We start from the raw sequence: 13,244 nt of genomic DNA, 5'->3' as shown, positions 1-13,244 counted from the left end.
AAAGATTCTCCCTTAGATTGCCCTAATAATTTATAAGTAAACAGAAATGACAATAGACATGATTGAGATAAATGTGACTAACCTAACTAAAACACAAGCACATTCTAAATGCACAGGCTTGAAAAGCTCAATAATCTAAACAAAGTAATCATTAAACCTTTCACACTTACCAGATAAACAATCATGAGCTAATTCTAACCGTACAACTATGTGACTGTTTCCCACCACAATAGTGTAAAAAGGACAATGATTTTTTTGTGCCCAGTGCCTTTGTCCAATTCCTGAGTATTCACTAATATGGTAAGAAAAATCACATGTCCAAAACACCACTGTAGCATAAGAATCACAAATCTCAATAAAGTTTAAATCTGCAATTACAGAAGACTTAACCCGACTATAGTCAAATCAAATGACTCCTAGTGTCCTAGCCCGTTCCTTCAAAGAGCATACTATCTGGACTTTTGTTTTGTTTTTAATTAATTCTTGGAAAATTCCTAAAATATATTTAGGTCATGTTCATCCTCCTAACTCCTCCTAGATCCACTCTCCATTCCCCAGGCATTTCTTCCTTTTTAACCTATTTTTTACCAGGTTTGAAACCACTCAACTTTTTAAACCTATGTTTCCTACTATAAATACAAATATCCTAAAACTGGAGCTACTCCACATATGGTGTAGGCCAGCTGTGCCAGTCTCTTCCCTGGATGGACATAGAGGCAATTCTGAGATGCTTACCTATCACTTGGTGGCCTGGGCTCCTCTTCCAAATATTTTTGGGTATTCCGCTTTCGTACTTTAGGAAACACATGCTTTCTTGAGAAATGTCTGTCTTGTGGCTTGGGATCTTCCTGTGACATGATGTCTTCTATGTCATCCAGGAGAGCATCACAGGATGCAGAAGGCATTTTCTGTACCACATAAAAAAAGTGACAAATAGCTCAGGTTTAACAACATCTGCTTAACATTGTGCTGGTACCCAATTCTCACCAAGCATGAATCTAAACCAACTCTTTAAAGCCTAAGTTCACAGAAAGTGAAGGAGGATAAACCCAAAAAACAATTATGCAAATCCTGCTGATGGTAGACTATCCCATGATTGAACTGTAACTGTCAGAACTAATACCATGGAAGAAAAAGTAGGACAGGGTCTTTTCAAGAGAAAGGAAACTGAAAGCAAAACAACTCCACTCAGCCACTGCTGCTGAGGCCAATGATCACCAAGGCCTTCAGTACTATGAGGAAACCTCAAGTGGGGCCTTCTTATAACATGAGGGCCTGCTTGTTTGGGTTTCTGTCCTGCCCAGTTCCCAAAGCCAGTAAGCCCCAGAGAAAATCACAAAGAGAGTCTACATAAGTTTTAAACTGATTGGCCATTAGCTCAGGCTTCGTATTAGCTCTTATAACTTACATTAGTCCATTATTCTAGTATATGTTAGCTACCTAGTTCAGTACCTTTTTCAGCGGGGCAGTTCACATCCTGCTTCTTCGGTATCTGGACAGGACTGCAGAGGAATGGGCTTCCTTTTCCCAGAATACTCCTGTTCTCATTGCCCCACTTCTACTTCCTGTCTGGTTTTTCCGCCTATACTTCCTGCCTGGCTACCGGCCAATCAGTGTTTATTTAAAATATAATTGACAGAATATAGACGATTATCCGCACACCATCTAAAGAAATTCATCTGCCTGCCTGTAAGATTGATTGGTGGGGCTGGAGAGATGGTGCAGCAGATAAGAGAATTTGTTGCTTTGGAAAAGGTCCCAGGTTCAGTTCCCAGCATCCACATGGAGACTCACAACAACCATAACTCCAATTCAGGGAATCTGACACCTTTTTATGGCCTCCTTCTGCACCAGGCACACTTCTAATGAATATACAGACAGGCAGAACACTTATACACATAAAATTATTTTTATATTAATTTATATATATATATTTGTATGCATATATGTGTGTGTATGTGTACGACTCACTAGATAGCTATGCCAGTCAAAACTAGTATTGGTAAACACCTATAAAGTATTACTTTAATATCAAAACTAAATAAAGACACACACACAGGAAAAAATATGCCTGACAAATACAAATGCTAAAATCATGAGTAAATTCTTACAAACCAAACACTGGTATATATCAAGAAAATCAAGTTGGTTTTATCCCAAAGATTCAGAGAAATGTAATAAATAATTTAAATAAACTTAAAGACAAAAACATGATCATCTCAACAGATGCAAAGAAAGTCTTTAGAAAAAAAACTAACATGCCTTCATGATAAAATTCCCAGAGAAGGAGATTGGAAAATGGTCTAGCAGGTTAAAAAAAAAAAAAGAAATGTTGCTCTTGCAGAGAACCTGGATTCTGTTCACAGAACACACATAGTGACTCACAACTATCTATAACTCCAATTCCAGAGAATCTGATGCCTTCTTCTAAACTCCAAGAGTACCAGGCATGTATGTAATACACAAACATACATTCAGACAAAACGTTCATAAATAAAATAAAATAAAAAAAATCAATCTTATTAATTTTTTCTTAAAGTCATAAAGAGAATAGGGCTAGAGCAAACATTTCAACATAATCAAGGCTATGACAAAAACAGGCACCATTATTCTAAATGAAAAAGAACTGAAAGCAACCCCATTAAAGCCAACAATCAAGAAAGGGCTGTCCACTATCTCTTTCCTTTTCAATACAGAGCTTGAAGAACTAGCTAGAGTGAAAAGACAAGAGAAGAAAATTAAAGGGATGCAAACAGAAAAAGAATCAGTCAACACAGCCCTATTTGTGATGATATGATATCACATATACAAGATCCCAAAAATTCTACCAGAAAATTTTTAGAAAGGACACACTTTCAGCAAAGTGGCAGAATACAAAATCAACTTATAAAAATCAGTAGCCTTTCTATATACTAATAACATATTTATTCAGAAAAAGACCACGAAAATAATCCCATTCACAACAGCCTCTAGAAAGAAATAAAATATCTAACCAAGAAATTGAAAGACCTCTACAGTGAAAACTTTAAACCTCTTAAGAAAGAAATTCAGGAAGATATAACCAAATAGAAAGACTTCCCAATGTTCTTGGTAGAATTAGTGTGAGTGTGTGTGTGTGTGTGTATGTGTGTGTGTATGCGAAAATGAGCACAGACTGGTAGAATTAATACTATAAAAATAATCATCTTACCAATACAGATACTTACAGATACACTTCAATCCCAATCAAGATATCCAAGACATTGTTCACTAAGAATGAAACTAAGTCAGGCGGTGGTAGCACACACCTGTAATCCCAGCACTTGGGAGGCAGAGACAGGAGGATCTCTGTGAATTCAAGGCCAGCCTGGTCTACCAAGTAAGTTACCGGACAGGCTCCAAAGTTACAGTGAAACCCTGTCAGAGAGAGAGAGAGAGAGAGAGAGAGAGAGAGAGAGAGAGAGAGAGAGAGAGAGAGAGAGAGAAACTTTAAAGGGAGGTGCAACTAAAACAAAAAGGGGGGGGGGGTCCAAGACAGACCTCAACCCTCCTACATTGTACAGAGATTATGTCCCTCTTGTACTGGGAAATGAATTACTGCCATGTGCTCTGCTCTGCCTTCCAATAGGTCACTGTGTAAACTACCCATTGCCTAAGAGTAAGCCTACTACTGCCCAGCTCAAGCATGAAGTTCCCAGCAATGTTCCCTCCCTGCTGCAGCCAAGAGCTTCTGCTCTATTGAAAATTCACTACTTGGAAGCAAGCATTCTGTAACTTCTTTCATTCTCATGAGCATCAGAATGCCACTCTCCTAGGTCTCCTACCACATGAGCCACACCTCAAGAGTCTTTGGTGTGCTGCTCCTCAGCCCTGGAAGAGCCCATGGCTCCATTACAGGAATTCACCTCTCTACAGTCACCCCTGGTGATTTCATCACACTCAGACCTTGAAATGCCAACCCTGAGCCTGTCCTTCCCCGGAATTCACACCCAGATGTGCAGCTGCCTGAGTGCCTGACCACAAAGCAAACTTTACAAGGCAAAGACAGAACTTACGGTCCTCTCTCTATCTCACTGCATCACCTCACAGCCCTCCCTCTTTCCTTTAGGGGCAAGCCAATATTCTTAGACCCAAAACCCTAAGATTATCCCTGGCTCCTTCTTGCATTCTCCCTAAATCAGATCCTCCAATAAATTCTGTTGGCCTCTCTCAAAATATACTGAAGCTCTGTTTGTGAGCACTCTCGCACATATAACATTCATGATCCAAGCCATCATCTTTATGCATGGTATGTGTCAAAGTGCAGGAATGCTAGTGCAAACAGTTGTATGCCACTGTACCTGTATGAAGGTCAGAGGACAAGCTGCAAGAGTCAGCAACCCCTTACTCCACCCCCATATTTGCTATCATCCTTCCCTAATCTTGTTGTTCATGTTGTTTGAGGTTTTTGGTTTGGGGGTTTGGGGGTTTGTTGTTAGTGGTGGTTTGTTTTTGTTTTGTTTGTTTTGTTTTTTATAGACATGGTTTCTGTGTAGCCCTGGTTGTTCTGAACTTACTCTCTAGACAGGCCTTGAACTCAAAGATCCACTTGCTTCAGCCTTGAGTGCTCAGATTAAAGGTGTGTACCACCAAAGATAGAGAAATGGCTCAGTGGTTAAGAGTACTGACTGCTCTTCCAGAGGACCTAGGTTCAATTCCCAACACTCACATGGCAGCTCACAACTGTCTATAATTATAGTTCCAGTGGACCAGACAGATACCCATGGCAAAACAGCTATCCACATAAAAATTTAAAAAAAAAAAGTGTGCACCACCACTGCCCTATTTTGTTATTGTTGGTTTTGCTTCTTTCTTTCTTTTTGAACTACAGCACTTAGTCACCTGCCCACATGTCTTTTACTCTCTTTCTACCAGACTACACATGGGAAAGAGCAGAGATCTTAGGGGCTTTGCTCTGGTTGCCCTACGGTGCACAGGACTGTAGCTAACACCCTGTAGCTGCTCAGTGGGTGGTTTGCCACAGACCACCCAGTATAACAAAGTATGGGCCTGGTTACCTCTGTCTGACATACCTTTCTCATCGCTGTCACAAAGAACCTAAAAAAAAAGGTGGCTATTTGTGCTCACAATCTGGGAAGATGCGGTATCCAGGCAAAGGAGGTTTGATAGCATTAGGAGGTTCATCACATTACACGACAGTCAGGAAACAGACAGGGATGAACGTGTGTGCTCAGGCAGCTTCCTCCATTAGTACACTTTTTAATTCAGTCTTGAAGTCTAGCCGTTGAGGTGGTGCACCCACATTCAGGACAGGAATTCCTTCATCATCTAAACCTCTCTGGAAAACTCCTCACAGATACACGCAGAGCTGTCTCCTAGGTGAGTCTAAGTTCTGTTATGTCAGTAAAGATTGACTGTCATAACTTGCCACTGTACTAACCTTTAGACATGCTGAGTAAGCCAAACTAAGTCTTCACACAAGCTGCTCCTCGACTGGAATATCATCTGCAAGGCTTTCTGCAACACTAATCCAAAGGATACCACTTTAAGGCAGGGCTTTCCCAACCACCACAGCTAAAATGACCACACTGCCAAGGGCACACAGTCTAACTCTATGCGTGCTGCAATTTTCTTCCCTTGATTAAGTACCTGACAGCATGGGTACCTGCACTTCTCTCATACTACAACTTAACATTCACAGGACCAACACATATCTTACTTCCACTGCCAGCGCCTCCAACCACGCTGGAACACATCGGGCACACCATACTTAATGACTAAATAAATAGATAATGCTTGATAATGTTAAACTTACCTAGTCTTCCAAACTACAAGAGGAAATTCTTATATATTATATATAATGGAATCTGTGATAAAAAAAAAAAACTTAATCTCTTGAGTTTCTTCTACCACTATTATCCTTCACTATAACAGCGAGAAAGGCTAAAACCAGCGAGCACCTCTGCACATTACTAAGAACTACTGAAGGATGGTGAATGATTAAATGTCATATTAAAAGTCAAAATTCCAAAAAAAAATTATACAATGTTTACATCAGGTCCACTGGAGGGAATTTAAATAACAAAACAAAAATTAGAAACAGGGATAAAAGGAGTCAATACTAAACAACATGGTTACTGAGTTAGGCACTACTGCCAAACACACAAAGCTAGTACCATTGAAGCTAAAGGACTTGTACATTGATAAAGTTAGAATCAAAGTCCAGGCCTTCTCTCAATATGTAAGAGTCTAGTATAATACTGAGAAGTAAACATCCCAGAGAACTGAAGATTCAATTTAAGAAAATGCCAATAAAAACAGGATCAAATGCTCAACTACACAAACAATAAGTACTCAAACAATAAGTTACCTACCATTATCTTGATGAGAAGTTAGACTAGCCAAATTCTTGTGGCTCCCTAAAAGCATGGCACAGCTAGTACAGTTTTCTGCGGAACCACTGCCAATACATCTCAAGCTATGCAACACTCACATCTTTTGTCCAGCAACTCAATCACAAGAATTTGACTTTAAGGAGTCAAATCAATGCAATATAATACAGACATTCTCAAGTCTGACTCTGTATCATAATCAGTTTCACAGTCTCATTTATCTCTATGAACGAGCTAAAGTTTTTACTTCAGACAAACTGGTAGATTAAAAAAGACGTAAATTCTCAAAAATATTTAAGTACCACAGAAATGAATTTTAGGGGGAAAAGGTAATGTTACATAAGACAAAGATCTCTTAAAAATTCTTCTCAAAGGCACAAGAAGTCAAGTTTCATAAAGGGATAAAGACAGAAAGGACAGACTCTACCATTTGTCAGGAACTTCTCATAATACCAAATACCCAGAACCAAGAATTTTCAGTAGCTCATTCTGAATCCCCGAGGAGCTTCCAAAAATTACTACCAACAAGATGGGTTCAATGGGGAGAGGAACGAACAAAAGAAGAAGGAAGAGAGAAAATGACCAACAACGAAACCCTAGGCCAGCTGAACCTAGGAACGGAACCTGAGCATCAATAGATTAAACTCCCAGCAATTCTCTCCTATGATCAGCCAAGAACACAACCCAATGTGCCGCATTAGCACTTTCCACAGTGAGATTTCCAACAGCAGCAATAGCGTCGGGTGGAACCTGAATGAAATGAAGTCTATGCCTTCACCACAGACATGCTGAATCAGTTATTCTGAGTGAAGCCAGGCTCAACAAAACCTCCAAATAATTTTGTTTGTTAGTCATTGTTCTAGAGTTACTACTTCATAAAGACTGACAAGAAGGAATGTCAGACATTACTGAATCAAATTATTTTGGGGGCTTTTTTTTTAATCAAATGATTTTTCACATAAGTATAAGAACAATTCAATGGAAGAAATAAAAGTCTTTTCAACAAATGATATTGGAACAACTAGATAGCCAAACAAAGAAATGGAGCTGGAGCCCCATCTCACATCAAAGTCAAAAATCAACTCAAACAGGGCTACAGACTTAAATTTAGGAGACCTAATACTACGAAACTCTTATAACTCACTCAAGTATAAATCTTGCCAACATTAGACTCCGGTTTCTTAGTTATGACACCAAAAAGCAAGAGCAATAAAAGAAAGCAACAGATTAGATCTCATCACAATTAAAATGTGTGAGTCAGGCACAGTGGCACATTCCTGTAGTCCTAGCACTTAGGAAGAAGAGGCAGAAGGATGAGGAGTTCAAAGCTGTCCTCAAAAACAGATCAAAATTGAAACTAACCTGGGTTATGTAAAACCTGTTCTCGGGGGGTGGGGATCAATTTTCATGCTTCAAGAAGAACATGGAGGTTGTGAAAAGACAGCCCATGCAGTAGGAGAAAACAGTAAGTCATATAATATGATAAGGGCCTAGTATCAAAGTAAATAAAGAACTCAAAACTACAAACAATCCACATTAAAATATGGGAAAGGGATCTGAACAGACATATTTTCAAAGGAGATATAGAAGTACCTGGTAAGCACATGAGATCTGTAAATAAAATGAGCCAGAAGGGAAAGGCCATTCAAACCTGCAAAGATACAGCTCATTGGGACAGCCAGAATCACAAAGACAGGTAACCAGGTTAGCAGCAGTGAATCACATCGCACAGAAAAAAAAAATCTTAATAACCAGGCCTGGCATGGTGCTGCACATCTTTAATACCAGCACTTGAGGGTTTAGTCTACACAGATAGCTCCAGGCTAGACAGGAATACACATTAAGACAACGTTACACACACTCACACACACACACACACACACACGAAAAGAAATAAAATAATCCAGCTAGAAGAGATATACAAACAAGCCTCAAGAATGCCATATTTGGGCTGGAGAGATGGTTCAGTAGTTAAGAGCACTGACTGCTCTCTCAGAAGACCTGAGTTCAATTTCCAGCACCCATGTGGCAGCTCACAACTGTCTCTAACTACAGGACCTGACACCCACACACAGGCATACATACAGGCAAAACACCAATACATATAAAATAAAAAATAAATTATTTTTTTAAAGTTGAATTTAATATCAGAGAATTAGGATATAACAAAGATTAAGCAACAGTCAAACCAAAAAAAAAAAAATTAGATGTGTCACAGACAGCAAAGAGCGCATGTCCATGATACTTAATGAAAACAAAAGATTAAAGAAGAAATGCAAAGAAAATCTAAGAAATTATTAAGAAATAGAACATGTTCAATCACTCAAAGGATTTAAAATAAACCAATACCTTGATTATCAGAAACTGGCCTCAAGTCCTCCTGAAAGATGAATCTGTAAAATTAAAATTAATTAGAAAATGCAAGTATCCTGTAACTCCCAAAACCACTCTAAGGCCTCTTTACATTTACCTTTAAAAAAAAAGAAAAAAAAAGGGCCACATCTGGCCACAGTGAAAACTGCTTAGCCCGCACTGTAACACCACAGCTCAGTGAAATTCAAGTAAGACACAAATGTTCTCGTGAAGACACAGTTAAGTCTTCTAAGCACAGGGACGGAAAGGGGGGTGGGGGCTCAAGTCACCTGCGCCTATGCCCAACTTCAGTGTAAAACTCTCTTTTGTTCAGCCTGATCACCCAGCACAAGTCCATTCCCGAGAAAAGTGAGGGAAGAAACGAGGCTAGGCCGGACTGTAACTCGCTGACTATGCCAGCATCATCCGAGGCCACACGGGCCTCTCGGGGCAGCGCTCCAGTCTCCGAGTCCCCATCCCAGCTGCCAGATGTTTCTCAAACTGCGAAAACAGGCGAGCGATCGGCCCTAGGAGGAAAATCTGCGGAAACGAAACTCCGCCCAAAAAGCAGCGAGGCCCACAGTCGCTCGGCGTCGGAACAGTTGCCCATCGTATCCACAAGTCGGGAAACTCACCTGTCCAAAGTGAGAGAAAAACCACACGCCTCTGTCAGGAAACTGCACAGACTTCAGATGGAGCGCGCCATGACACTTGTGTCCCGCCAGGCTTATTTGCGCATGCTCCGCGACGGTAGCCGGGAGAAGTCAAAACCCGCCATTGTTTCATGTTTGCGTAGGATTTTAATTTTATACTTGTTGCTAAATTTTTCTGTAAAATAAGACAAAAATAAACTCCTCCGTCATTATGTTCTCATTATGTCTTCTGCTGAGTCCTTATAATCTCTTCCGGACAGCTAAAAGATTAACACGAACATCTCGCCGTTTATTATTACTATTCCTAGTTCAGAAAAAGGAACTCGAGAATGTAAATACTTCCCAGAGTAATTACTCCCGGAGGAAATCTTTTCATTACATTTTACCAGTTTGTCTCCTTTATCTATCTGTCTGTCTGCCTGTCTATCTATCTCGATCTCGATCTCCTTTGAGACAGCCTCTATGTATTCCTGACTGCCCTGGCACTCCCTATATGGACCGGGTTGGCCTCGAACTCACATAAATCATCTTGCCTCTGCCTCCCAAATGTGGGCATTAAAGGCATGCACAACGATGCCCAGCTAATTCCCTCCTTTTCTTTAGAAAAGAATAGACAAGGAATGTTTAGTCTATTGAATAAGAATAGAAATCATTTAACACTGATGTCTGCTTTTAAGGAAATTTAGGGGTTCTTTACCTTTTTTTCCCCTTGATGTCTTAAATAAATAAATAAATAAAAGATTTTGCTTAGGTAAGCCAGGCTACCTCAAGCTCTTGATTCTCCAGCCTGCATCTGCCTCCTACTGCTGAAATTACAGTTGTGACCCACTGCACTAGGCTTAGAGTTCTGCTTCTACAGACAGTTAAACCTAGGCAGTCTGGTTTCATTTAATAATTTAATAAAAATACTTAGGAATAAAATGTAATACTTTCTTTACCAGTAACACATAATTTCAAATAGAGCAAAAAGAAAAGAATGATATGAAAAATATGGAATAAAATCTTTATGTCTTCAGAAAGATTCTGGAGGGTGAGTGGCTTCGGTTTGGTTGGTTTCGGTTTGCATGGCTTTGACAGTCCATGCATTGGGACTAAGCAAGAGCTGCACAGCTGAGCCCAAGATACAGTGCCTTGTTTTCATATTAGTCCACAGAGAATATTGAAGGGAAAAGAAAGAATGTGAGGGATAAAACCAAGTCAGTGAGTTCTTATTACCCTCAATGGACAAAGAAAGAGTAAATCCAGAAATTATACAAATTTAGAAACAAATATAGCATCATCTATTGGACTAATTAATTTAAGCCAATCAATGATCTTTTCATGAAATAAACAATTCATGTATTTAATTTGCTCTTAGAAAATCAGAAATGCATATAAATTTTTAATGCAGAAATTAGATAAACGTAACAGTGGCAGACTTAAGGCAGGTTAATCTATCTGTTAGTTTAACAAGAAAGTGTAGGTGCTCTTAGTTGGTGATGTTCGGGAAGTGTCAATTGCGTTGGGTGGGTTACTCAGTCTAGGGGTTTGTAACCCACCCTGTAATCAGTTATTCCAGGGTCACGGAGGGGCGCTACCTGGAAGGGAATGAGCTAAGACAGAAGAAGGAGGCCAAGCAGATTTGTCAAAGCTTCCTCTTTATTAGGGACGGGTTAAAGTTTATATATGGTAAGGAATGGGGGGCAGGGCACGGGATCTCGCCGCGTGGTCCCGGTCACATAGCTCGGTCAGGTAGGCCAAGAAGCCACAAGTTGCCACACCTGGTTCCCTGGATAGCTGGAATGTGAGGCGGGTTCCGCTAACAGATAAGTTAATTGGGTGTGGGGTTCTCTGCAGACCCCCTAGGGTGATGGTTCCTGTAATGATTGGGGGAAATGGCTCCTGACAGGGAAGCCACCAGGCATCTGCAAAATATGCTATGATTTATACTGACTTTCAACAGCCTATGCTCAAAATCTGGCTCCAGTTTCTTAAGCAACAAGGGGATAGGTTAGCACACAAGAATCAATGTTGGGTCCAGGAACTGAGATCAGATATGAGAAATTGTTGACAGAATAGAAAAAAACCTGACTGAAAACCATTTATCAACAGGAAATTTTGAAGAAATTTTTTTTTCTCAAGAGTTGGATGGACCCAACAGAAAAAGTGATTGTAGGAACAATGAGAAAACACAAGGAATACTATATCAACGTCAAAAGAAAGACTGCTTCAAGTGGATGAGTGCTCCCAGGCAGAAGGTAAGAGAGAGACACTGAAGTTCATAAATAATGATAGTCAATAGGACGTGAAAGCTCCTAATTATCTTTAGAGGGATGCTGAAAGGTCATCTTACAAAGTAACCACTAGGGGTCAGACTTCTGTACTTCTGACACCAGCTAGTCCCTTCTGTCATTTCACATAAATATGGTTGCTCGAATTCCATAATTAATTTTCTCTTTCCATTCTCCCACTCTCAGTACAAGTGGTTGAGAGGCTATACAAGTGGCCTGTAATGCTAGTCAGAACAATGAGAACACCACAGTCTCTTGCTGTAGAGCAGGTAACCCACACCGAGCCCAGAATTCTGGGCTTTGTCATCGGCAAGAATCTGAGGCTGAATCTTCCAGGGCTACCACAAAGTGAAGGAAGGAAGGAAGGAAGGAAGGAAGGAAGGAAGGAAGGAAGGAAGGAAGGAAGGAAGGAAGGAAGGAAGGAAGGAAGGAAGGAAGGAAGGAAGGGAAAAACCCCGCCCATGACAAAACTGTTTCGAAGGAAAACATTAGTTGCCTACGAAGAGAGAAAAAATCAGTGAACTCTAAAGACAATGTTAAGACCCCTGCACTCAATTTTGTGTGCAAGTAAATCTCTATATTTTCTCTTAAAACAACCCAAATTCATTTCTATCTGCTGCAACCAAAACAGTTCTTTCCATTGTTGTGGTTGTGGTTGTTGATGATGATGATGATGGCTTTGGTTTTGGTTTTAATTTTATTGAGTCAGGTTCTCATTCACCCCAGACTGCTGGCTCCAAGCCTACCGTGTAGCTAAGAATGAACTCAAATGTCTGATCCTCCTGCCTCTACCTTCCAAATGCTACTCTAAAGAGGCATATATCAAAACATACTGTTTTTATTATAATATAGTTTCCCAATGATTTAAAATATTAACTCACAGACATTGCATAACATTCTCATGGTTTATAAATATTAGTGGGAGACATGATGCTTTCTCCGTCCTTCTAATGCAAGACCTAATGCTAACACATTTGTTTTTGGGGGCAGGGGATATAGCTCTGTGTTAGAGCCCTTGTCTTGCATGTCGAAGACCTTAGGTTGGCTCTCCACTGCTGTAAACACTAATAATAATGATAGATCTGTCCTTACAAGAACTGAGTTACATAATCTTCACTGCAAGGATTCAATACACTAAGGATTAGTCTACGTGCTCAGGAGAAGAAACAGCAAAGCTCCTTCCTTTTTCAGAGAGTAGCAGATACAGATAAAACATAATAAATATAGTCAGGCATGGTGGCACTCTGCTTTAATCCAGCATTTGGGAGGTAGAGGCACACACACACACACACAAAATGATATAAAATTACTAAACTCTCTCTTTCTCTCTCTTTCTCTCCCCCCCCCCTTCCTTCCTTCCCTTCTTTCCTTTTTTAACAATGCTTCACTGTATAACACTGACTGGCCTGTAACTCACTCTGTAAATCTGGCTGGCCTCACAAACACAAAACTATATCTCTGCCTACCTCTGCCTTCCTAGTGCTAGAATTAAAAGCATGTCCCTGGCCTGTACTATATTCATAATGAAGACAAAGATAGCCAAATAAGGATGACATCAGATTAAGGAGCATCAAAAATCAGAGCTTTAGTTTTTGTTT

At 40.0% G+C, this 13,244-nt stretch overlaps 1 protein-coding gene across 1 annotated transcript in view; it reads right to left on the bottom strand.

Annotated features, from left to right (window-relative positions):
* The window catches only part of Cdkal1 (CDK5 regulatory subunit associated protein 1 like 1), a 627,408-nt gene extending 617,911 nt beyond the window's left edge, over positions 1–9,497 (bottom strand). Inside the window, exons 1-3 of the mRNA XM_050142389.1 lie at positions 9,359–9,497; positions 8,721–8,764; positions 736–908 (exon numbers count right to left, since the gene is read on the bottom strand). Coding sequence (XP_049998346.1) covers positions 736–905 — 170 coding nt within the window. The 5' untranslated portion in view covers positions 906–908; positions 8,721–8,764; positions 9,359–9,497. The remainder of the gene's footprint in view (positions 1–735; positions 909–8,720; positions 8,765–9,358) is intronic.
* Positions 9,498–13,244: the final 3,747 nt, after the last annotated feature.

Source organism: Alexandromys fortis, unplaced genomic scaffold (genome assembly GCF_014885135.2).
Source record: "Alexandromys fortis isolate MF-2015 unplaced genomic scaffold, M_Fortis_MF-2015_v1.1 scaffold_5, whole genome shotgun sequence".
In the NCBI taxonomy this organism is placed as follows: domain Eukaryota; kingdom Metazoa; phylum Chordata; class Mammalia; order Rodentia; family Cricetidae; genus Alexandromys; species Alexandromys fortis.
This window is presented reverse-complemented; position numbering and strand designations above follow the sequence as displayed.